The 18,745-nt window shown below is 47.4% G+C and overlaps 1 protein-coding gene across 3 annotated transcripts in view; it reads right to left on the bottom strand.

Moving 5' to 3' along the window:
* BPI (bactericidal permeability increasing protein) overlaps positions 1-18,745 on the bottom strand; it is a 45,152-nt gene that overhangs the window by 8,983 nt on the left and 17,424 nt on the right. For all 3 annotated transcript variants that reach the window (XM_081560943.1, XM_081560944.1, XM_081560941.1), the window contains 10 exons: positions 17,054-17,168; positions 15,646-15,774; positions 13,833-13,994; positions 12,321-12,384; positions 10,848-10,911; positions 9,302-9,393; positions 5,875-6,051; positions 4,805-4,864; positions 2,214-2,381; positions 1,081-1,148 (listed from right to left, as the gene is read on the bottom strand). In XM_081560943.1, the coding sequence (XP_081417069.1) occupies positions 1,081-1,148; positions 2,214-2,381; positions 4,805-4,864; positions 5,875-6,051; positions 9,302-9,393; positions 10,848-10,911; positions 12,321-12,384; positions 13,833-13,994; positions 15,646-15,774; positions 17,054-17,168 (1,099 nt within the window). The remainder of the gene's footprint in view (positions 1-1,080; positions 1,149-2,213; positions 2,382-4,804; positions 4,865-5,874; positions 6,052-9,301; positions 9,394-10,847; positions 10,912-12,320; positions 12,385-13,832; positions 13,995-15,645; positions 15,775-17,053; positions 17,169-18,745) is intronic.

Genomic DNA, 18,745 nt, shown 5'->3' with positions numbered 1-18,745 from the left:
GTCTGTCTTGCTCTACTTTCTCAGTGTCTCTCCCTCCCTTACTGTGTCTCTCTGTGTTTCCCCATCTCTTTCTGTCTCCCCCCATTTCTATATTGCTCTTCTTCTGTGAGCCCCTTGGTCTCTCTCTTTTCCTCTTGCTTGTTGATCCTTCAAAGTGTTCTAAACGTCACAACACACATTAATACAATGATGCGGCTGGCAAAGAACAATTATTGCACTTATCTTACCAGCCAGAGAAAACGGCTGAAGCCTGAAGAGTTCTATGCTTGCCAAAGGTGAGCTGCACTTGAAAGGCAGCCGCCTCAGCCTCCAAGCCCACGTTCCTAACCCCCACCTCCTCTGCTGGGATTCAAACCCAGGCACGGATTCCAGACTCTCCTGGGAGGAGGTGGCTGATGAAGCCACAAGGATGGGGTGTGAAGAAGTTGAAGTGGGTTTCCAAGTGTCAAGGAAGGCCAGGGACGTGGGGTGGCTGGAGGCTGGAGCAGATTTATCAACTGGCACTGCCCAGTCCTGAGTGGACTAGGATAGGGGTGTGACCTGGGATGTGGGGATTTCAGTGCTAAAACTGGGTCGCCGCAGACAAGCCGAGATGGTTGATCACCCTATGACGTGTGGTCTTGGGTGGGTCACTTCATCTCTGAGCACCAGTTTCACTATCTGCAAAATGGGGATATTGTACCTACCATGCCCTGTTTGAGGTTTAAATGGGATGAATGAACACAAAAGCTTGGAACTTGGTAAGGTCGTTGTGAACTCACAGGCACCAAGATTGGATGGGCAGGACTTCCCCAGTGGTCCAGTGGATAAGAATCTGCCTGCCAACGCAGGGGACATGAGTTCGATCCCTGGTCCGGGGAGATTCCACATGCCATGGGACAACTACTGAGCCTGCACTCAAGCCGCAAGTACTGACTCACATGCCCTAGAGTCTGTGCTCCCCAACAAGAGAAGCCCAAACACCGCAACTAGAGAGTAGTCTCCTCCTGCCACAATTAAAGAAAGCACACTCACAGCAACAAAGCCAAAAAAAAGAATGGGTGGGCAGCCCCTTCCTCCCATGCCCACCGGCCCACTTACTTGTCCAATCTGAGCTCTCCAATAAGTCTGTCGGACTTGGCACCAACAACCACAGAAAGGTTCACGTTCTGCAAAGCAACAATCCAGGAAGTGAAGTCCACTGACCCAGAATCCTGGGGCTCCACAAAGCCTCCAAGACCAGAAGGTCTGCTTCACGAAGACCCAGCAGGGGAGCCCACATTGCTGGGTCAGACCCACAGAACCCATGGAAGGGAGGAGTCTTCCTTTCGCCAACATTGTGCTTGTTATGAGTCCTGGACAGTCAAACAATTACCATTTTTCTCCCTCTGCTTCTGGGACCAGTTCAGATTCCCAGGTCACTCCCATGGGCTGTAGGAGACAGGCTGTGAGGTAGGAGTCCAGGCCAGCTCTATTTCACATTCATTCATTTAGTCATTCAATGAATGTTTACTCAGAAAACCAAGGTTCCCAACCTCAGCTTTCCTGTCCACTGTCTGTGTGACCTTGGGTGACCCCCTCAGAACCCACTGAATCTGCAAAGTGAGGAAAATGGGTCTCAACTTGAGGCTGGACAGACCTGAGTACCTGCTGTTGGGGAGAATCTGGCCCTCACCTCCAGTGGCCAGAGTGGGTGCCACCAAATGTTTGCGGAGTGACAGAGTGATCAAATGAATGGATGCACAAGTCAACCATGGGATGAAAACTTAAAGAAGCGAAGGATTAAATGCACAAAGGAAGGAATAAATAAAGATAGGCATGGATGAATAAATGATTAATGAATGAATGAATGAATATACAAAGGAATGATCCATTGAACAAAGATATAATAAATGAATAATGGAATAAATGCATGTATGAACCAGCAAAGACACACTAGATTTCAAGTTAGCAGTCGAATGAATAATTGAATGACTAAGTAAATGAATGAACAAACCCACAAATGCATAATTGAACGACCAGAGATATGCATGAACAGATTGGAAATAGTATACCTATTTCAAGCCAACCACAGAATGAATAATGGAATGGAGAAGTCAGAAGACAGTGGCTCTGGACACACACAGTGCAGGTTTGAGTCTGGGTAGGCTTTACACCAGTCCCCCTGACTCTCAGGGCAGTGCTCTGAGCCCTGTCCAGGGCTGCCTGTCTGCTCAGACCTGGGATCAGCTTACCATCTCTAGCACGAAGAGGGGGTCCAAGGAGGAGTTTGGGAGGACAACAAAGGCCTGGGTGTCCAGGACAAAGATGAGGTCAAGGCCGCTGGGGCTCACGGTGAGTTTCGGAGGCAAAGAGGCCCAGATGAAGAGCTGCATCTGCATGTCAGGGAACATCTTGGCCACCTGCAACCCACAGGGGACGACCAACAAAAGAGGCCATTGATTAAAAAGTGTCTAAATTCTATCTTGTCCTGGTCCTGCAGAAGCACTTCCAATGTCTTCCCACTGTTGTTTGTTGGCAGTGCTGGATCGTCATTGCTGCACGGACTATTTTTCTCTAGTTGTGGTGAGTAGGGACTACTCTCTAGTTGTGATGCACAGGCTTCTCATTACAGTGGCTTCTCTTGTTGTAGAGAATAGGCTCAAGGGCACTGGGCTTCAGTACTGTGGCTCCCTGACTCTATGGCACAGGCTCAATAGTTGTGGAGCACGGACTTAGCTGCTCCGTGGCATGTAGGATCTTCCCAGATTAGGGATCATTGAAGCTGTGTTTCCTGCATTGGCAGGCAGATTCTTTGCCACTGAGCCACCAGGGAAGCTTTCCCATTGCTTTCGGAATAAATTGCAAAGACTGTGTAATTCAGCACCTGGCACCCTGCCAACCTCACCCCATGCCCACCCCTCCACCGCTTCTACCACTTGCCCTCTAACTCCACCCACAAGGGACTTCTTTTCCTCAAATGTGACTTGCTGTCTTTATTTACATCAACTCAATTAATCAATTGCAGCTTTATGAGGGGAAGTTGTTATTACTGCATTTTATGTATGAGAATACTGAGATACAGGCAGAATGTGCTCAGGAACATGAAACTAGTAAGTAAGGGCCGGAGTTCAAACTCAGATAGATCCCAGGAAGAGATTTATAATTCAAAACACCATTTTGGATGGAATAAAAGTATCCTGATATTAACTAAAAAAATTGCGATCTGCTCTCTTTCTGTCTAAAACCTCTTTGCACTCGCTGTCCCCTCTCCCTGAATGTTTGTCCTGTATTCCTCCCTAGCTTGGCTCTTTCTCTTCCTTCAAGTCTGCAGAGCAGCGGAGGGTTCAAGGAGGAACAAAAGAGAGCTTTGACAACACCCCCATCTCTGCTAGCCTCCAGTCCTCCCTCAGGTAAACTCACAGTCTGAGTGCAAAGAATGCAATTGTTATGCAAATGAAACTTCCCTTCGTTTTCCTGACCCCACTATGAGTTGCACCTCCTCCACACCAGTACTGTCTATATAGACATTTCTGGAAGTGCCACCATCAAAGAGGCTATTATGGACTGAATGTTTGTGTCCCCCCTGCTCAGCAAATTCATATACTTAAGCCCTGACCCCTAGTGTGGGCTTTCCAGGTGGCTCCGTGGTAAAGCATCTGTCTGTCAAAGCAGGAGCTGCAGGAGACACAGGTTTGATCCCTAGATCGGGAAAATCCCCTGAAGGAGGAAATGGCAACCCACTCCAGTATTCTTGCCTGGAGAATCCCATGGACAGAGGAACCTGGTGGGCTACAGTTCATGGGGTTGTAAACAGTTGGACACAACTGAATGACTGAGAACAACCCCCCGTGTGGCTGTCTTTGCACATGCAGCCTAAAGGAAGTAATTAGGGTTAAATGAGGTCATCAGTGTGGGACCTGATCCAACAGGATTAGTGTCCTAATAAGAAGAGATACCAGAGCTTGTCTGTTCTCTCTCCACAAGCTCAGAGGAAAGGCCATCTGAGAACCCAGCAAGAAGGTAGCCATCTACAAGCCAGGAAGACGGCCCTCACCAAAAACCGAATCTGCTGCCACCTTGATCTTGGACTTCGCGGCTTTCATAACTGTGAGAAATAAATTCCCGTTGTTTAAGCCAAGCAGTCTGTGACATTTCTTTATGGCAGCCCAAGCAGACTGAGACAGAGGCCCTACTTGGCTACCTTGTCTATAGTGACCTCATCAACTTAAGCCAATTTGTGATAAACTTCAGCTTTCTTGGTGGCTCAGAAAGCAAAAACCTGCTTGCGATGCAGGATACCAGGGTTCCATCCCTGAGTTAGGAAGATCCCCTGGAGGAGGAAATGGCAACCCACTCCAGTAGTCTTGCCTGGGAAGTCTCATGGACAGAGGAGCCTGGGGGGGCTACAGTCCATGGAGTCGCAAAGAATATGACAAGACTGAATGAGTAACACTTTCACTTTTTCACTTTTCACAGTCTGAGTTTTCTTTTTTTATTGTTTCAGGTGTCTGAACAATTTTTTCTCTCTCTCCACTGAACAGGATCTCCAGGAGGGCTGGGATACGGTCTGTTTTGCTGGATGCCCTGCACAGGGCCCAAGAAATGTGGTGGGCACTCAATAACTCTTTGTTGAATGGATGAGCCCTCAGAATCTACTCTCACACCTGGTCACATGAGTGCTTGGGGCCTTTCTCTTCACTGGGGATGGGCTGCACAAAGCTATGTCCACACTCCTAGGCTGGGTCACCTCTCGATCTGGACAGGGGGCAGCTCTCAGCAGAGCTGTTCTCAGCTCCCCAAGGCCTCCTCATGAGATGACTAAGGGGGAACAAGTCTTTCTTACCTGGGGTATCAGGGTTCCAAAGAATTTGGTTGTCAGGCGGAACTTGGATTCCTTTGGAATCTGTAGCGAGGGAGGAAGAGAAAAGGATCTTGGAAGATTATGTTATAGATTGGGGGGCAAATTCCATATGAGGGGTGAGAGAATGAATACCTAAACAGACTGTGGCCAGATCACATATGACTGAAGAGTGCTGACCCAGAATGATCAGTGACTGCCAGCTTCCTTAACTTTTGCGCTGGAAAAATCAGATATGCTTTCCAAACCGATCACATAAGATGTCTGGCTTCTGTTAGCCCCACCTCCAGCTTGCCCACACCGACAACTTCTGTAAGAGCCTACCTGAAGCCCTGCCTTTATTCACTATAAAGCCTTCCCCCGCCTCCCACCCCTCCACCCCCGTGTGCCTTTGAGTCTGCCAAAGGCAAGAGTTCTCATTGGGATGGTCTTTGTTTATCTCCACAGGGGGACAAGTCAGCATCCCTTTGATGCTTCTCCAGAGGGGGCATCTGGCATGTTTTCTGACAGCAGCAGAGGAGGAGCCCTGTGTGGCTGGTGAGCAGGGAGGGATCCCGTTGCCCCTAGACTCTGGGGAGGATGGTCATTTCCTCATTCTACAGATGGGCAAACCGAGGCCCAGAGCAGGACTCAGCCACAGATATAGAGACAAAGACATTGAGGATGATGACCATAATGGTGATATGATGTTAAGACTGGATTACAGACCGACACACAGCAGGGACTCAATCAATGTTAGCTGTTACCATTAGGATTCAGGGGACTTCCTCCACACTCATAAGCCTGTGCTGGGGCTGCCCAAGTAATCATATCTCATTCAACCTTCCTTACACCCTTTGGAGGAAGATACTATTATTGGTGTTTTACAGATGAGGTTCTTAGAGGCTGAATAACCGACCTAAGGTCACCAGGATGGAAAAGAGGGAAGCCGGGGTTTGAACTCAGGTCTGGCTGACTCCAGAGTTCAGACCTCGATGTTCCTGGCTGTGAACCAAGACTCAGATCCAGACCATCTACTGCACTCTCTTCCCACATTCACTCCCATCTGGCCTTACCATGTCGTCTTTGAGGGTCAGATTCAGGGCTCCAGCCTCCTGATACACGAACCCGGCCGTGTTGAAAAAATACTCAGAGATGCCCAGGTACACCATGCGGTCGTGGTTGGTGGGAAGGACCAGTGCTGGCGGGGCAAAGGGTGGGGGGCTGCGGTGGGCCAGACTGAAAAACTCCCCCTGTGGGCAGAGGCAGCAGAGTGAGCCTGAGCATCCTTCAAGAATTACAATTGGATGTCTCCATTCCAGGAAAATATAGGCTAAGGATACTAATCCCAGATTCACAAAGGAGAAAGCCATGGCCTGAGACTAATAATAGCATTGCATGCCTCCTGGTGCTAATTTCTAAGTGTTTTCCCACCAAGGCTGTGTGGTAGATGAGATCACCCGCATTTTACAAGAGAGGATGCTGAGGCTTCCCAGGTGGCTCAGTGGTAAAGAATCTGCCTGCCAATGCAGGAGATGCAGGTTTGATCCCTGGGTTGGGAAGATTCCCCTGCAGAAGGAAATGACAACCCACTCCAGTATTCTTGCCCAGGAAATTCCACGGAGGAAATTTGGCGACCTACAGTCCACGGGCCCACAAAGAATCGGACACGACTGAGTGACTGAGCACACCAACACACCCTGAGGCTTGGGGAGGTGAAGTGGTTGCCCAAGCTCACTTAAAAGGGTGAGTGCCAGTCAGTGATTGAACCCAGGCATCTGGATTCTGGCAAGCACATTCCTAACCATGCCATGATCTCTGCCTCAACCTTGCAAATAAGCGCAGAAATTCTCCTAAAAGAACAGGGAGAATTCTGTTTGTTTGTTTTCACTTATCAAATTAGCAAAATATTCGAGAGAGAGAGGTAAATTGTTTTAAATGTGTGTGTATTTTAAACTGATACTATCCAGTTTTTGGTTAAAGTATTCATGGGCTCCTGGGGAATATGTTTACATTTCTGAAGAGCAATTTGGCTACGCATTGCAAAAACAGATCATTCACTTAGCTGAAAAATAATAACGTTGAGTTATAAAGTAACAAATTGTCAATGGATACATATGTTAGAATACCATTTATGTAAAATTGTGCTTTAGTCACTAAGTCGTGTCTGGCTCTTTGCAAGCCTGTACTATAATCTGCCAGGCTTCTCTGTCCATGGGATTCTCCAGGCAAGAATACTGGAGTGGGTTGCCATTTCCTTCTCCAGGGGATCTTCCCGACCCAGGGATTGAACCCGGGTCTCCTCCATTGCATGCAGATTCTTTACAGACTGAGCTATGAGGGAAGCCAGTTACGTACAATTAAAGGCCTAGAAAACATACTATATGAGAATTACTGACACCAGAGATAGGTAGCAAAAGTATAAAAACTCAGGCGAGAAGGACACATAGGGACATCATCCGCATGATTCCCTGCGGAGTAGAGGGTCCCCAAGGGGGCCTCAGCTATTTACTTCTACAATGTTTCATCTCAAAAAATATCAAAGGTAAATATGACAAAATAGTAACACTTTTAAAATCTGGGTAGTGGGTATGTGATAATGTGTAATATTCTCTGTACTTTTGGATCATTATTTGCTGTTAATGATCATGACACCCATCTTATAGAATAAATATCATAAGCAACTCTTAAAAATAGCTGCAAAACAGACAAAAAATAAAAATAATGGGTGGACCTATGTACCAACCAGGAACCATCTCTAATATTTATCAATCACTAGGTGAGAAAAGCAAGTGAGGAACAGTGCAAACAGATTCTCAGTAAAACCAGATGGGCTTTCATGTAAGTGTATATGAATGCTCAGGACCAGAGTAATACCTGCCACAGCTGACAGCTATCACCTCTGGGCAGGAGCCCCAAGTGGGGGTGGGGGGGGTCAGTAAACAGGACATTCTCATTCGCTAGGGATAATCAGGTATTGTTTTAATCCTTTGTTCCATCTTATCACTTAGATTTTTTTTACAAGTATACTATCTGGTCCAGCAATTTCACTTCCAGAAAATAATCAAAGATGGGTAGAGACCCAGCTACAAGGATACTCATGGCAGCTCTGGTTACACTTGTGGAAAAAATGGAAAGAGCTCAGACATCCCAAGAGGGGGCACTGTCTGTGTACCTTATCACAAGCTGTCCACTGAAAGACCCAAGAGCCAGTTAAAGCACTATGGGAGGACATCTCATTAATAGATATATACTTTGCATTGGTCTGGTTTTAAAAGTTGTAAAACATGACTTGTATACATATACATGTTTATATATGTTGTTTTTGTGTGTACTTGTTTCCATGCCTACATGTGTGTATTTTTGTTTCTGCCTCTTTTACATGTGTGCATGTGTGTGTGTAATTTTCTGTGTCTGAGCAGAGGAAAGGATTGGAGGGTTGGAAAAGTGTAATTTGTGTGTCAACATACAAAGTCATATTATTAGGGTAATTTCTCTTTTCTTCCCCCCTTCTTTCCCTATTTATTTCTTCTGCTCTTATGTGGTTTCTACATTTTCTTTTGGACATTAAATGTGTTTTAGAGAAAACAAGCAAATAGTAAACAGACACACCAGTTGTGGAGGGACTGAGGTACATCCGGAGGGGATTCAGAAAGTGGGACTTATTCCAGCTGAGATGGGGGAAGGCTGCTTGGGGAGTGACATCCCAGCCCAGACCCACTGGAGGATAAGAAGAAGATGGCTGGGAAGAGGAGGGAAAGGAGGAGAGGGGAGTCCAGGCAGAGGGAATGGACAGGATGAAGGCCCTGAGGTGGAAATTAGCTGGAAGTGTTGAGGAGGTGCAAGCCCAGTGAGCCTGGTTGGAGGGTAGAGAGTGAGGGGGAAAGTGGCATGAAATGAAACTAACTCACTCCATCCATCCATCCATCCAACCATCCATCCATCCAATACACATTTACTGAACACTTATTACACGCCAAGCATAGTTCTAGGTGCTGTGTATGGTAAAGAACAAAGCAATCACAGCCCCTTCTCTTTCATCATATTGAGGGAGACAGGCATGTGACTGCGGTGTGTGTACATGAGTAATAAGTCCTGCTGAGAAAAATAAAGCAGGATATAGCAGAAGAGGAGGGTACTATTTTAGCAATGGTGGTCTGGGAGGGCTTCTCTAGGGAGAGGATACTTGAGCAAAGACTTGAAGGAGGGAAGAGAGAGCTGCTGTTGATATCTGAGTGAGAGCCTCCTGGCTAGAAGAAGCAACAAATGCAAAGGTCCTGGGGAGGGAGCAGTCTTAGTGCATTTCAAGAATAGCAGGAAGGTCAGTGTGATTGGAACCAGGAGAAGGTGTGGAGGGTGGACTGGGAAGAGTGGTGAGGATAGATAGGAAGGGGGTGGGGTCATTGTAAGATTTGTTTCCAAGGATGATGGGAAGGAAGCCCTCAGGTGTGGGGGTTCTGAGGCAAAGGCGTGAGAGTGTATGATTCTTGATATGAGTCTCACCTTCAGCAGCCCATCCAGGTTATCAGTTGTGGCTCTTGGAGGTGCCACCAGTGAGTAATCGACCCCAGCCACTTTGTCTAGTTTGGTTGTCACTAGGGGGAAAGAAGAGGGACCATGAGCTGGCTCCCCATGGCAGCATCTTTGGAGCCTGGGATGCAGAGTCAGGATCTCCTAAAGTTAAATACAGACCTGCAGTGCTAATTCCATTCCCACTGCCTCCAAGGAGCTCTCCTCCCTGAGCTCCCTTTAAAGGAAAATGAGCCCACACCCCACATTCACAGAAACATCAACTCCCTCCCTTCTTCCAACAGCCCTGAGACATGGTTAAAGCTGAGTCAAGGAGCAGAATGACTTGGGCTTAAATTGAACTCTGTGTGACCTTGGACAAGTCCTTTCACTTCCTCTGAGCCACTTGTTTTCATCTGTAGGATGGGGTACTACTAATGACTTTGCAGATGCCCTGTACATGGTAGGGGCTCAAAAGCCAGAAGGGGTCATTATTGCAGTGATAACATCCCAGGCTGAGCCCAAACTGGCTTCAAGTCTGAATGGTTTCTCTGTTTCCAGCATTAATCAATGAGGATTAAATGAATATTGGTTTCTGCTTTAGCCCTTCTTTCCCAGGTTAGAGGGAATAAACTGAGTCTCAGTAAATGTAATTAGTCCTGGAGGGCAAAGCTCGTGAGTGACAAGGCTGGGACTCAAACCAAAATCTTTTTCCTGCCCGGTGAGGCTAAACCCTGGACCCTGCAACTGCACTGAACACATCCATGATGGGCTCTGCACCTGGAGGGGCTGGGGCAGTGCCTGGAAGAAGGAAGTGTATCTGAAATGGACAAGTACCACCTGCCGGCCACACTAGGCTCTGTGGGGAGGCAGCCTTGGTAGAAGTTTGGGGCACAGGCTCTGGAGAAGGAAAACGTACATTTGGATCATATTTCTTCTTCTTACTGGCCCTGTGAATTTGGACAAGTCATGGCTCCTGTTTCCTGGTATACATTTGGCAGAAAACAGTGATCTCAGTGCAGCACTGGGAGGCCAAGAGAAAACATTACTGCTGGGTACATGACACCCGGTGACACTTGGCCAGATGGGTCTTCCTGCACCTTCTGCAACCCTTTACAGTTTACTGAGCACTTGGGGAAAGAGAAGATTGTGTCCATTTTAAAGATATGGAAACTGAGTCCTTGAGAGGGGAAGTGACCAGCCTCGGATCTCAGATCAGTTATGTATTTCTGGCTTCAGGGGGCTGTGGGTATTCGTTGTTTGGCCCTTGTAGGGTTCCTCTTCCATTTAACTCCTGGACCTGCTGCAATCACCTGGCCCCAAGGGATTCGATGCTAATTACTATTTGAAACTAACCTGCTCTACTCATTCCCACCCAAGCCCAGGCCTGCCTAGGAAACTGGCTCCATCACACTCTCCCCCTCCCCCTTCTACCCCAGGTTCCCCCTCCCCCTTCTACCCCAGGTTCCCCCTCCCCCTTCTACCCCAGGTTCCCCCTCCCCCTTCTACCCCAGAATTCTTAGCTCTGCCCAGCTCTTACCTGGCAGTGTCTGGAAATAAGCCTGCAGCTTGGAGGACACAGTACTAGTCACCACCTCGCAGATCTTGGGAGAATAAAGGAAAAGATAAGCGAAGGCTTCCTATAGTGGACAATGTCCTTTGGGAATAATTATCTGGACAAGTTTTGCTAGTCTTGAATGTTTCCTTGAAAATCATGTAGCTACTCAAGCTTCCTTTTTTCTCTTTGGCCACCAGGAAGCTCGGAGTCCAACATATAGCTTGGAAACAGTAGCTGTATATGACTGAATGGGGGCTTCCCAGGTGGTGTTAGTGACAAAGAACCTGCCTACCAATGCAGGAGATGCAAAAGACATGGGTTCTATCCCTGGGTTAGGAAGATCCCCTGGAGAAGGAAATGGCAACTCACTCCAGTATACCTGCCTGAAAAATCCCATGGACAGAGGGGCCTGGTGGGCTACAGTCCATGGGGTCGCAAAGAGTTGGACATGACTGAGTAACTGAGCACACATATGACTGTATGAGATGCATATCGGCATTTTATTTCCTACTCAGACTCTAAAACCCATTTTATAATCTACTCTGCTCTGCATTTTGACCACCATGCATGGATATTTTTTTCTTTTAATGTTTGACAGAGTGCCTTCAGATAGGTGGTTGATATCTCCTTACCTATATTGTCAGTTCCTTTGACTGGAAGACCAAGGTCTCCCATCTGGAAGACAGCACAAGCCTCCTTAGTTTGCCCAAGACTCCTGTCCCTGCTCTTGGCCCCTCCAGCCATTCTCAGGGCAGCCAGAGAAATTGTTCTAAAGCACAGATCTGGCCAGGCAAGATTGGCATCCCACAGCGGGGCATCCTCTTGCCTAAAACCTTCAATGGCTCCCCACTGCCCTCTGGAGAAAACCCAAGTTCACTTGGCTTGGAAGACAGGCTCTGGGATTTCCTGGAAGCTGATGGTTTACTAATGGGAAGCTAGCCCAAGGCACCACCCCTTTTCTCAGCTGAAGAAGTTGGCTTGTAGGGGCTGCAGGTTAGAGTGAAGGCAGGGTTGGGGGGACACGCTGGTCTGTGTCTGTCCTTCATGCCAGTTCCAGCCTCAGGATAAAGCCTGGCCACACTCTAGTCTGACAGCTTCATCAGCTGCACGTTTTCTGGGTGGGGGATGGGGAAGGAGGCCGGAGGGCTATGAGGACTCAGGAGGAGAGAACAGTAGTTTCTCTGCAGGGAGGGACGATGTGGGGGAGGGCAGAGGTGGCTCAAGCGTGGGGGAGTTTGCTGAGGGTGTGTGACATGAACCTTGGTCTCTTACTAGATTCCCAGGAAAACTGACATGACACGTTGTAGAGCTGGACTTGTGCTCCCTGAGGACTGTAGGGGACTGCTGAAGAGGTCTGGGTGAGAGCGGAAGTGTCCCGCGATGCGTGAGGTTTGTGGACACCGCGGGCCCCACCCACTCTGAAGGGGGCGGGCTGAGACTCTGAGCCCCTCCTACCTTGCTGGTCATGGCGTTTTGGAGCGAAGACTCGATTCTTTTGCGGAAGAGTTGGATCAGCCACCTGGATTGACATGTGGGGACAGGATGAGGCTTTCCAGGTCTCCCCAGGCTGTGCTCGGAAGGCTGCCTCATCTGGGAAGCCTTCCTCCCTCTTCCAAACAGGCCTAACCGCCCTCATCCCTGGTCTCCGACTCTGTACAACCCCATCAGACCCTGCTCCTGTGTTCAGTGACCTGGTCATGAGGTTATTTCTTCCACAGGTGCATAGCAGGAATCCTGCCCTATCTCAGCCTCATTCCTCACCACTCCCTCTCTCCCTGTACTCCAGCCCCACAGCTCTGCCATGTCCTCCTGTGTCCTCTGCTTCCTCCCACCACAGGACATTTGCACATGCTGTTCACTCTGCTTACAACACCCACTGTCCCCAATCTAATTAACTCCTACTTCTTCTTTTCATCTCAATTCAAATGTCATTTCATCAAAAAACTGGGCAACTGCCAGACTAGGTCAGAACCTTCTGTTCTATGTGTTCACCACACTTTGTACCTCTTTTTCCTACTTCTAATATCCTTTTGTAATTCTTTGTGAGCCATTCATTAATACAATGATTTGATTAATGTCTGTCTTCCGCACAGGCTAAAGCTTCAAGAGAACAGGGACTGTGAAGCTAAGAATCCAGGGGCTGGGAGTCCTGGATTGAATCCCTTCTCAATTCTCATTGCGTATGAAAACTCGGGCTACTTCCTATTCTTTCTGTGCCTTGATCTCCTCTGAAAGTGGGATAATAATAGACTAACCTCGTAGAGTCTTTGTGTGGACAGAATGGGATAAGGCTCGTGTCTGAACAGTGCTAGGCGTCCATCAAGCCTCCAATCACTGTCAGCAAGGCCGGATTTTTAGTGACTACTGCTCTTTCTTGAACACAATGCACAAGCCTTGTGCACAGCAGTTTCTTAGTTGATATTTGTTGGTTGGATGGAGAGATGAATGCCTATAGGCTTGTATAAGGATTGTATAACTTGGCGCACTTAAAGTGTTTAGTGTAGAGCCTGGAGCATAATAAGTGCTCAGTAAAAGTTTGCTGAATGAATATTGAATGAGCAAGGGACCCTTCAAGGCAGGGAGGCTGTGTTCCATCTGTGAACCTTTGTCTCCTCCTTACATCTGAGACCTTTGGACAAGGCTGGCATGAAGTGGCATTTGGGATGTGCTTTCTGAATACAAGAATGATTAGGATAATCCTGTCCCTCTTCCCAGGACTTCCCAGGTGGCTCAGTGGTAAAGAATCCACCTGCAATGCAGGGGATGTGGATTCAATCCCTGAGTCGAGAAGATCCCCTGGAGGAGGAAATGGCAACCCACTCCAGTATTCCTGCCTGGAGAATCCCATGAACAGAGGAGCCTGATGGGCTACAGTCCATGGGGTCGCAAAGAGTCGGACACGACTGAGTGATTGAGCACGCGTGCACATTCATCCCTCCCCCCATCCCCAGCCCCAGGAGGTCATACCCTAGGCTGCTGCCAGAGATGTGTATGCGGACGGTGTTGATGTGACTGCTGCAGCTGGAGCAGGTGACAGTGGGGTGGCCCGAGGCAGGGTCATAGCTCAGCTTCAGACCCGCCAAAATAGAGGTGCCCTCCACACTGAGGTCAAAGTTGCCGCTGAGTTTGCTGAAGGGAAACACAAAGATGAGACTTGGAGCAAGCATTTTCTCCCCTCTGCCATTCAAACTTCACACCAATGCTGGAAGGTAGGTTTTGCTATTATCCCCACTCAGGATGAGGAGATGGAGTTCAGAGAGGGAAGGCCGCTTGCCCAATGTCACACAGCAGCTGAGTGAAAGAACCAGAATTCCAACTCGAAATTTGAAGCCATGTCTGCCTGGCAGAACCCTCCTCTCAACCCTGCTGCCTCAGCCTCTACCTGTGCTGTGTGGCACTGGAAGTGTTTCTCAACCTCTCTGAGCTTCAGTTTCCTCACCCAGACCTTGGGCCAGCAGAGCGACACTAGTTTTGCCACTAGAAAGCTGAGTTTGGGGGAGGGACGTGTCTTTAATTAATTAATGACTTCGTTCATTAAATGGGGTTAATAACTACTCCCTCCTGAAATGAGTTTGGGATAAGACTGTGGATGTGAATGTAATTTGTCAACTCTTCTATAATGTGAGGAAGTATTGCTATTTATTTGTTTATGATCAGTAAGTGAAATGATAGATGTGAAAGAGCTCACATGAAAAATTAAGCAATTCCCTCTGCTGTATAACACAGGGAACCCTGCTCAATGTTATGTGGTAGCCTGGAATGGGAGGGAAGTTTGGGGTAGAATGGATACATGTATATGTATGGCTGAGTCCCCTTTGCTGTCCACCTGAAACTATAACAGCATTGTTAATATAAAATAAAAAGCTAAAAAAAAGAAAAATTAAGTAATGCTTATTGTGGGGAACGACAGATCAGCAGTCCTTATAACGAAGGGCAGACCTACGCCTCTATCCTCATCAAAGTGTCTGTTTACTCCCTGGATTCCCCACAAAGGAGAAGTTGCTAAAATGACCGGTCAGTCTGAGCCACTGTCACTGCTGCATAGTCACCACAGTGAGAGCCCAATATTTAGATTCACAGTCGTAGTTTGGATGATTTGCCCCAATTTTTACCCTCCCTGCATCCATACCCTTTCCATTGCCTATCTTGGGAGGATACGTGTATATTCCCATGTTCTTGACTTTGGACTTGGCCATGTGACTTGTTTTGGCCAATGGTATATGAGTAGAAGTGACTATGGGCCAGTTCAGAGTCTAGGACTTAATATGCTTCTGGTTACCCTTTTTGCACCTCTGCTGTCACTAAGAATATGCTCTGCGTAGCCCATTCATTGGTCCAGGGAGGAGGAGGAGATACATGTTGAGCAGGGCCACCCCTAGCTGAGGCCAGCCTATGGCAGGGAACCCCAGCCAACACACAGATACATAAAAGGAGATATATGACTTGCTTTAGGTCACTGAGTTTGGGATGGTTTGTTACACAGCAATTGCTAACTGATAAAGGGATAAAGTAAAGGTCCCACTTAGCCTTCCATCCTAGGCCATATGTACCAACTCAGACATGCCGGTGTCCTGCACTGAGATGTGGGAACATGCTCAGCTATTAACCAAGAGTTCTGTTAAAACTTCTCTTGTGAAAAATTTTTCCAGTAGCTCTGAGGGGGCAGATGGTATTCGGCCAGGCAAAAATTGGGCATGCTTGAGATCTTGGCTCTCCTCTCTTCCAAGTATCACCAAGAGCTTACCCACACACTCAACAAACAACAAGCTTTGAAACGCACATGAAGTTTTTTCGTGTCTTCCATTTTCCTCTGATCTTGATACTGGCATCTCTGATAGAGAGATCAAGGCCCTCATCTGGCGACGGTCTTATCTGGGAATTGGGAAGATTGAATCCTTGAATAACCATGCTGCAAGGAAGAAACGATCAGTTAGTCTCCTCGGAGTCCCCACAAGGATTCGGTCAATGGTCAGTGCCGACTCATTCCCCTCCAGCCTGGTCCTTTATCCCATCCATTTTAAGAGAGCCCAAAAGTTATGATGAGAGCAGCCTTGGGAGCTCTGTGGCTAGGCTTTGAAGTCAGACAAATCTGCATTTGAATCCTGCTCTTCGATTTACTTTTGTGTGATCCTGGGCACATCGCCTAATCATCCTCAGTCTCAGTTTCCTCATTTGTAAAACGGGCATAATAACCTCTCTCTTGCAGGGTGTGTGATGATCAGTGAAGATAACAAATGTAATTTCATTGACTACATGTCCTGTAAGGGGTGGAATGTGTCTGTCTTTTTTTCACTATTGTACAATAGCAAACCTGCTCAAGGAGACACATAGTAGGTGCTCAAAAATATCTGCTGCAAAGTGAGTGCATAAAATTCTTTAGAGGACATTTATGGGTTTTCTCCCTAGCACCCACATCCCTCTCTTGTTGATAACAGAACCGTCGTTTTTACTTTGGAGGAACTCTTCCCCACATCTAGCCCATGCTGCTCCCAAGAAAGTTGACTTCACAGGTCATCTTCAGGGGGTGGAGCTTGAGACTTCAGTGCAAGCTCATTCGTGTTTTCTATTCCCTGGCCACAGTGATTGGTCCAGCAGTGTGTATGGACCTAAAATGGACCGATCAGAGTGAATCTTAGGAATTTTGCTTGAGTGGTAAGAAGACGGTGCCTTCCTCCTACAGGGCTGGGAGTTCTGAGAAGATGCTGATGGCCCCTTTATAGCGACATCCTACCCGAGAATTAGCCCTCAGCGATGCTGAGAGATGGCAAGAGAGAAACAAGGTCCAGTGATATTTGATCATTCCTCAAGCTGAACCTGAAGCCAGACGATTCCAGGGACATCTCAGTCCTCTGAGCCCCTACATTCTGGTTAAGGTCATTTCTGATTAGGTCTTCTGTCATAGAAACCTCACCTTCGTCCCTAATCCCAATTAACATAAGGGCTTGGCACAGAGTTTGGGGATTCATGACATCCTCTCACGAGTCATGGTGAGTGCCTGAAAGACAGTTTGGGTGGTTTCCTCCACACGCAGCTTGGGGATTGTATCCCCTCAGAATGATGTAAACATTAGCTTTGGGATCCTCTAAACCTCTCTGAGTTTAGGAGTTTGTGGCTCTACGAGTCTAGGTCTTGGTGGCCCCAACACACGACAGTCCTGAACATGGAGGACTGAGCTGGACAGGGCTTACCTGAAGAAGCTGTATTGCCCTTTCCCGAGGTATTTTATCTTAAAGCTTCCCGAGAAAGTGGGAATTGTGATCTTCTCCAACTCCTTCTGCAGAGTAACCACTCCCTGCTGGCAGGCTGAGAGGAGAGAGAGGAGGCAGAGGTCAGAGGCATGTAGCTGGTTCATAGCAGAGACGGTGGGATTGGAAAGGTCTATAGCAGGGCTCAGTTAAGGGCTGTTGTCAACGCCCCGATAGTAAATAGTTTCTGCTTTGTAGATCTTCCTGTCTCCGTCACAACCACTCAGCTCGGATGTTATTGTACAAAAGCACCCGTAGACAGTAAGTCAATGAATAGGTATGGCTTTGTTACAATAAAACTTTACTGATAGAAATTGAAATTTGAATTTCACATCAGTGTCACTAGTGGTAAAGAACCCGCCTGCCAATGCAAGAGGCATGAGAGACATAGGTTCGATCCCTGGGTCGGGAAGATCCCCTGGAGGAGGGCATGGCTACCCACCCCAGTATTCTTGCCTAGAGAATCGCATGGACAGAGGAGCCTGGCCAGCTAAAGTCCATGGGGTCGCAAAGAGTCGGACACTGAAGACTGAAGTGACTTAGCATACACAGCACACACATCATTTTCACATGGCCTGAGATAGGATTCTCCTTTTGATTTTTTCCAGCCATTTAAAAATGTAAAAGCCATGCTTAGTCCCTGGGCCATACAAAAATGTGGTGACCCAGATTTGGCCTACAGGCTATTGTTTGCCAACACTTAGTTTGAAATATCACCCACTCTGAACACCCAGTCATGCATCCTATGGGTGTTTATTGAACATTTGCTCTGTGCTCTGCCCTCACAGATACTGCGTCTCTCTGGGTTTTGGACTCTCTTGCCACAGGATCTTTGCATGCACTTTTCCCACTGCCTAGGAAACCTTTTCCTCTCATCTTCACCTGGTCAGCCTCTAGTATCATTTCTTCTTGGAACTTTCTCTGGTTCATCAGAAGAGTGCGATCCTGCTTGTTATCATTCTCGTGATGCTGTGGGCATCTCTTTTGGAGCTCTCATTATCTTTTGTAATTAGGCAACTATTCATGTGATTTTTTGATTAATATCTCTCTCCCCTACTAGATGTAAGCCGCCCAAGGCCAGAGACGGATGTCACAGACGTCCGCCACATTTACCACAGGGACTAGAACTTAATACCTGATGGATGACTACATGAATGAATGTCCCAGGGTCAGAGATTCTGCTATCCGTTATTATGTGGTTATCAGCGTCAGAGAACCAGTTAGATGGCAAACACGTTAAATGAGAAGAGTAAGCAGTAAAATGATGGATCTCAGGATTTGCGTTTTTCTAAGAGCCAGTTAAGCATAGTAATAATAACAAAAGTAATAATAATAGTAACAACAACAACAACATTTATCAGGTTCTTACTCTGTTCCTTGCACAATTCTGGGCTCTATACATGTATTAAGTTACATACGTGTAACTGAACATACACGAATCTGAATAATCCAGGATAATAGGTCTGGTTGAAAAGAATTAAATTGGAACCCGGGTCTCCCACATTGCAGGAAGTCTTTACCAACTGAGCCACCAGGGAAGAAGCCCACTGGGTCTTGTTACACCTCCCAATTCACAGACGAGAAAACAGACTCAGAAAGGTGACCACACAGCTGACAGGTGAGGGAGGCAGCATC

The sequence above is a fragment of the Giraffa tippelskirchi genome, chromosome 13, assembly GCF_054371585.1.
Source record: "Giraffa tippelskirchi isolate mGirTip1 chromosome 13, T2T-mGirTip1v1.2.pri, whole genome shotgun sequence".
Lineage (NCBI taxonomy): Eukaryota > Metazoa > Chordata > Mammalia > Artiodactyla > Giraffidae > Giraffa > Giraffa tippelskirchi.
Note: the sequence above shows the minus strand (reverse complement) of the source record. Positions and strands in the feature narration are given on the sequence as shown.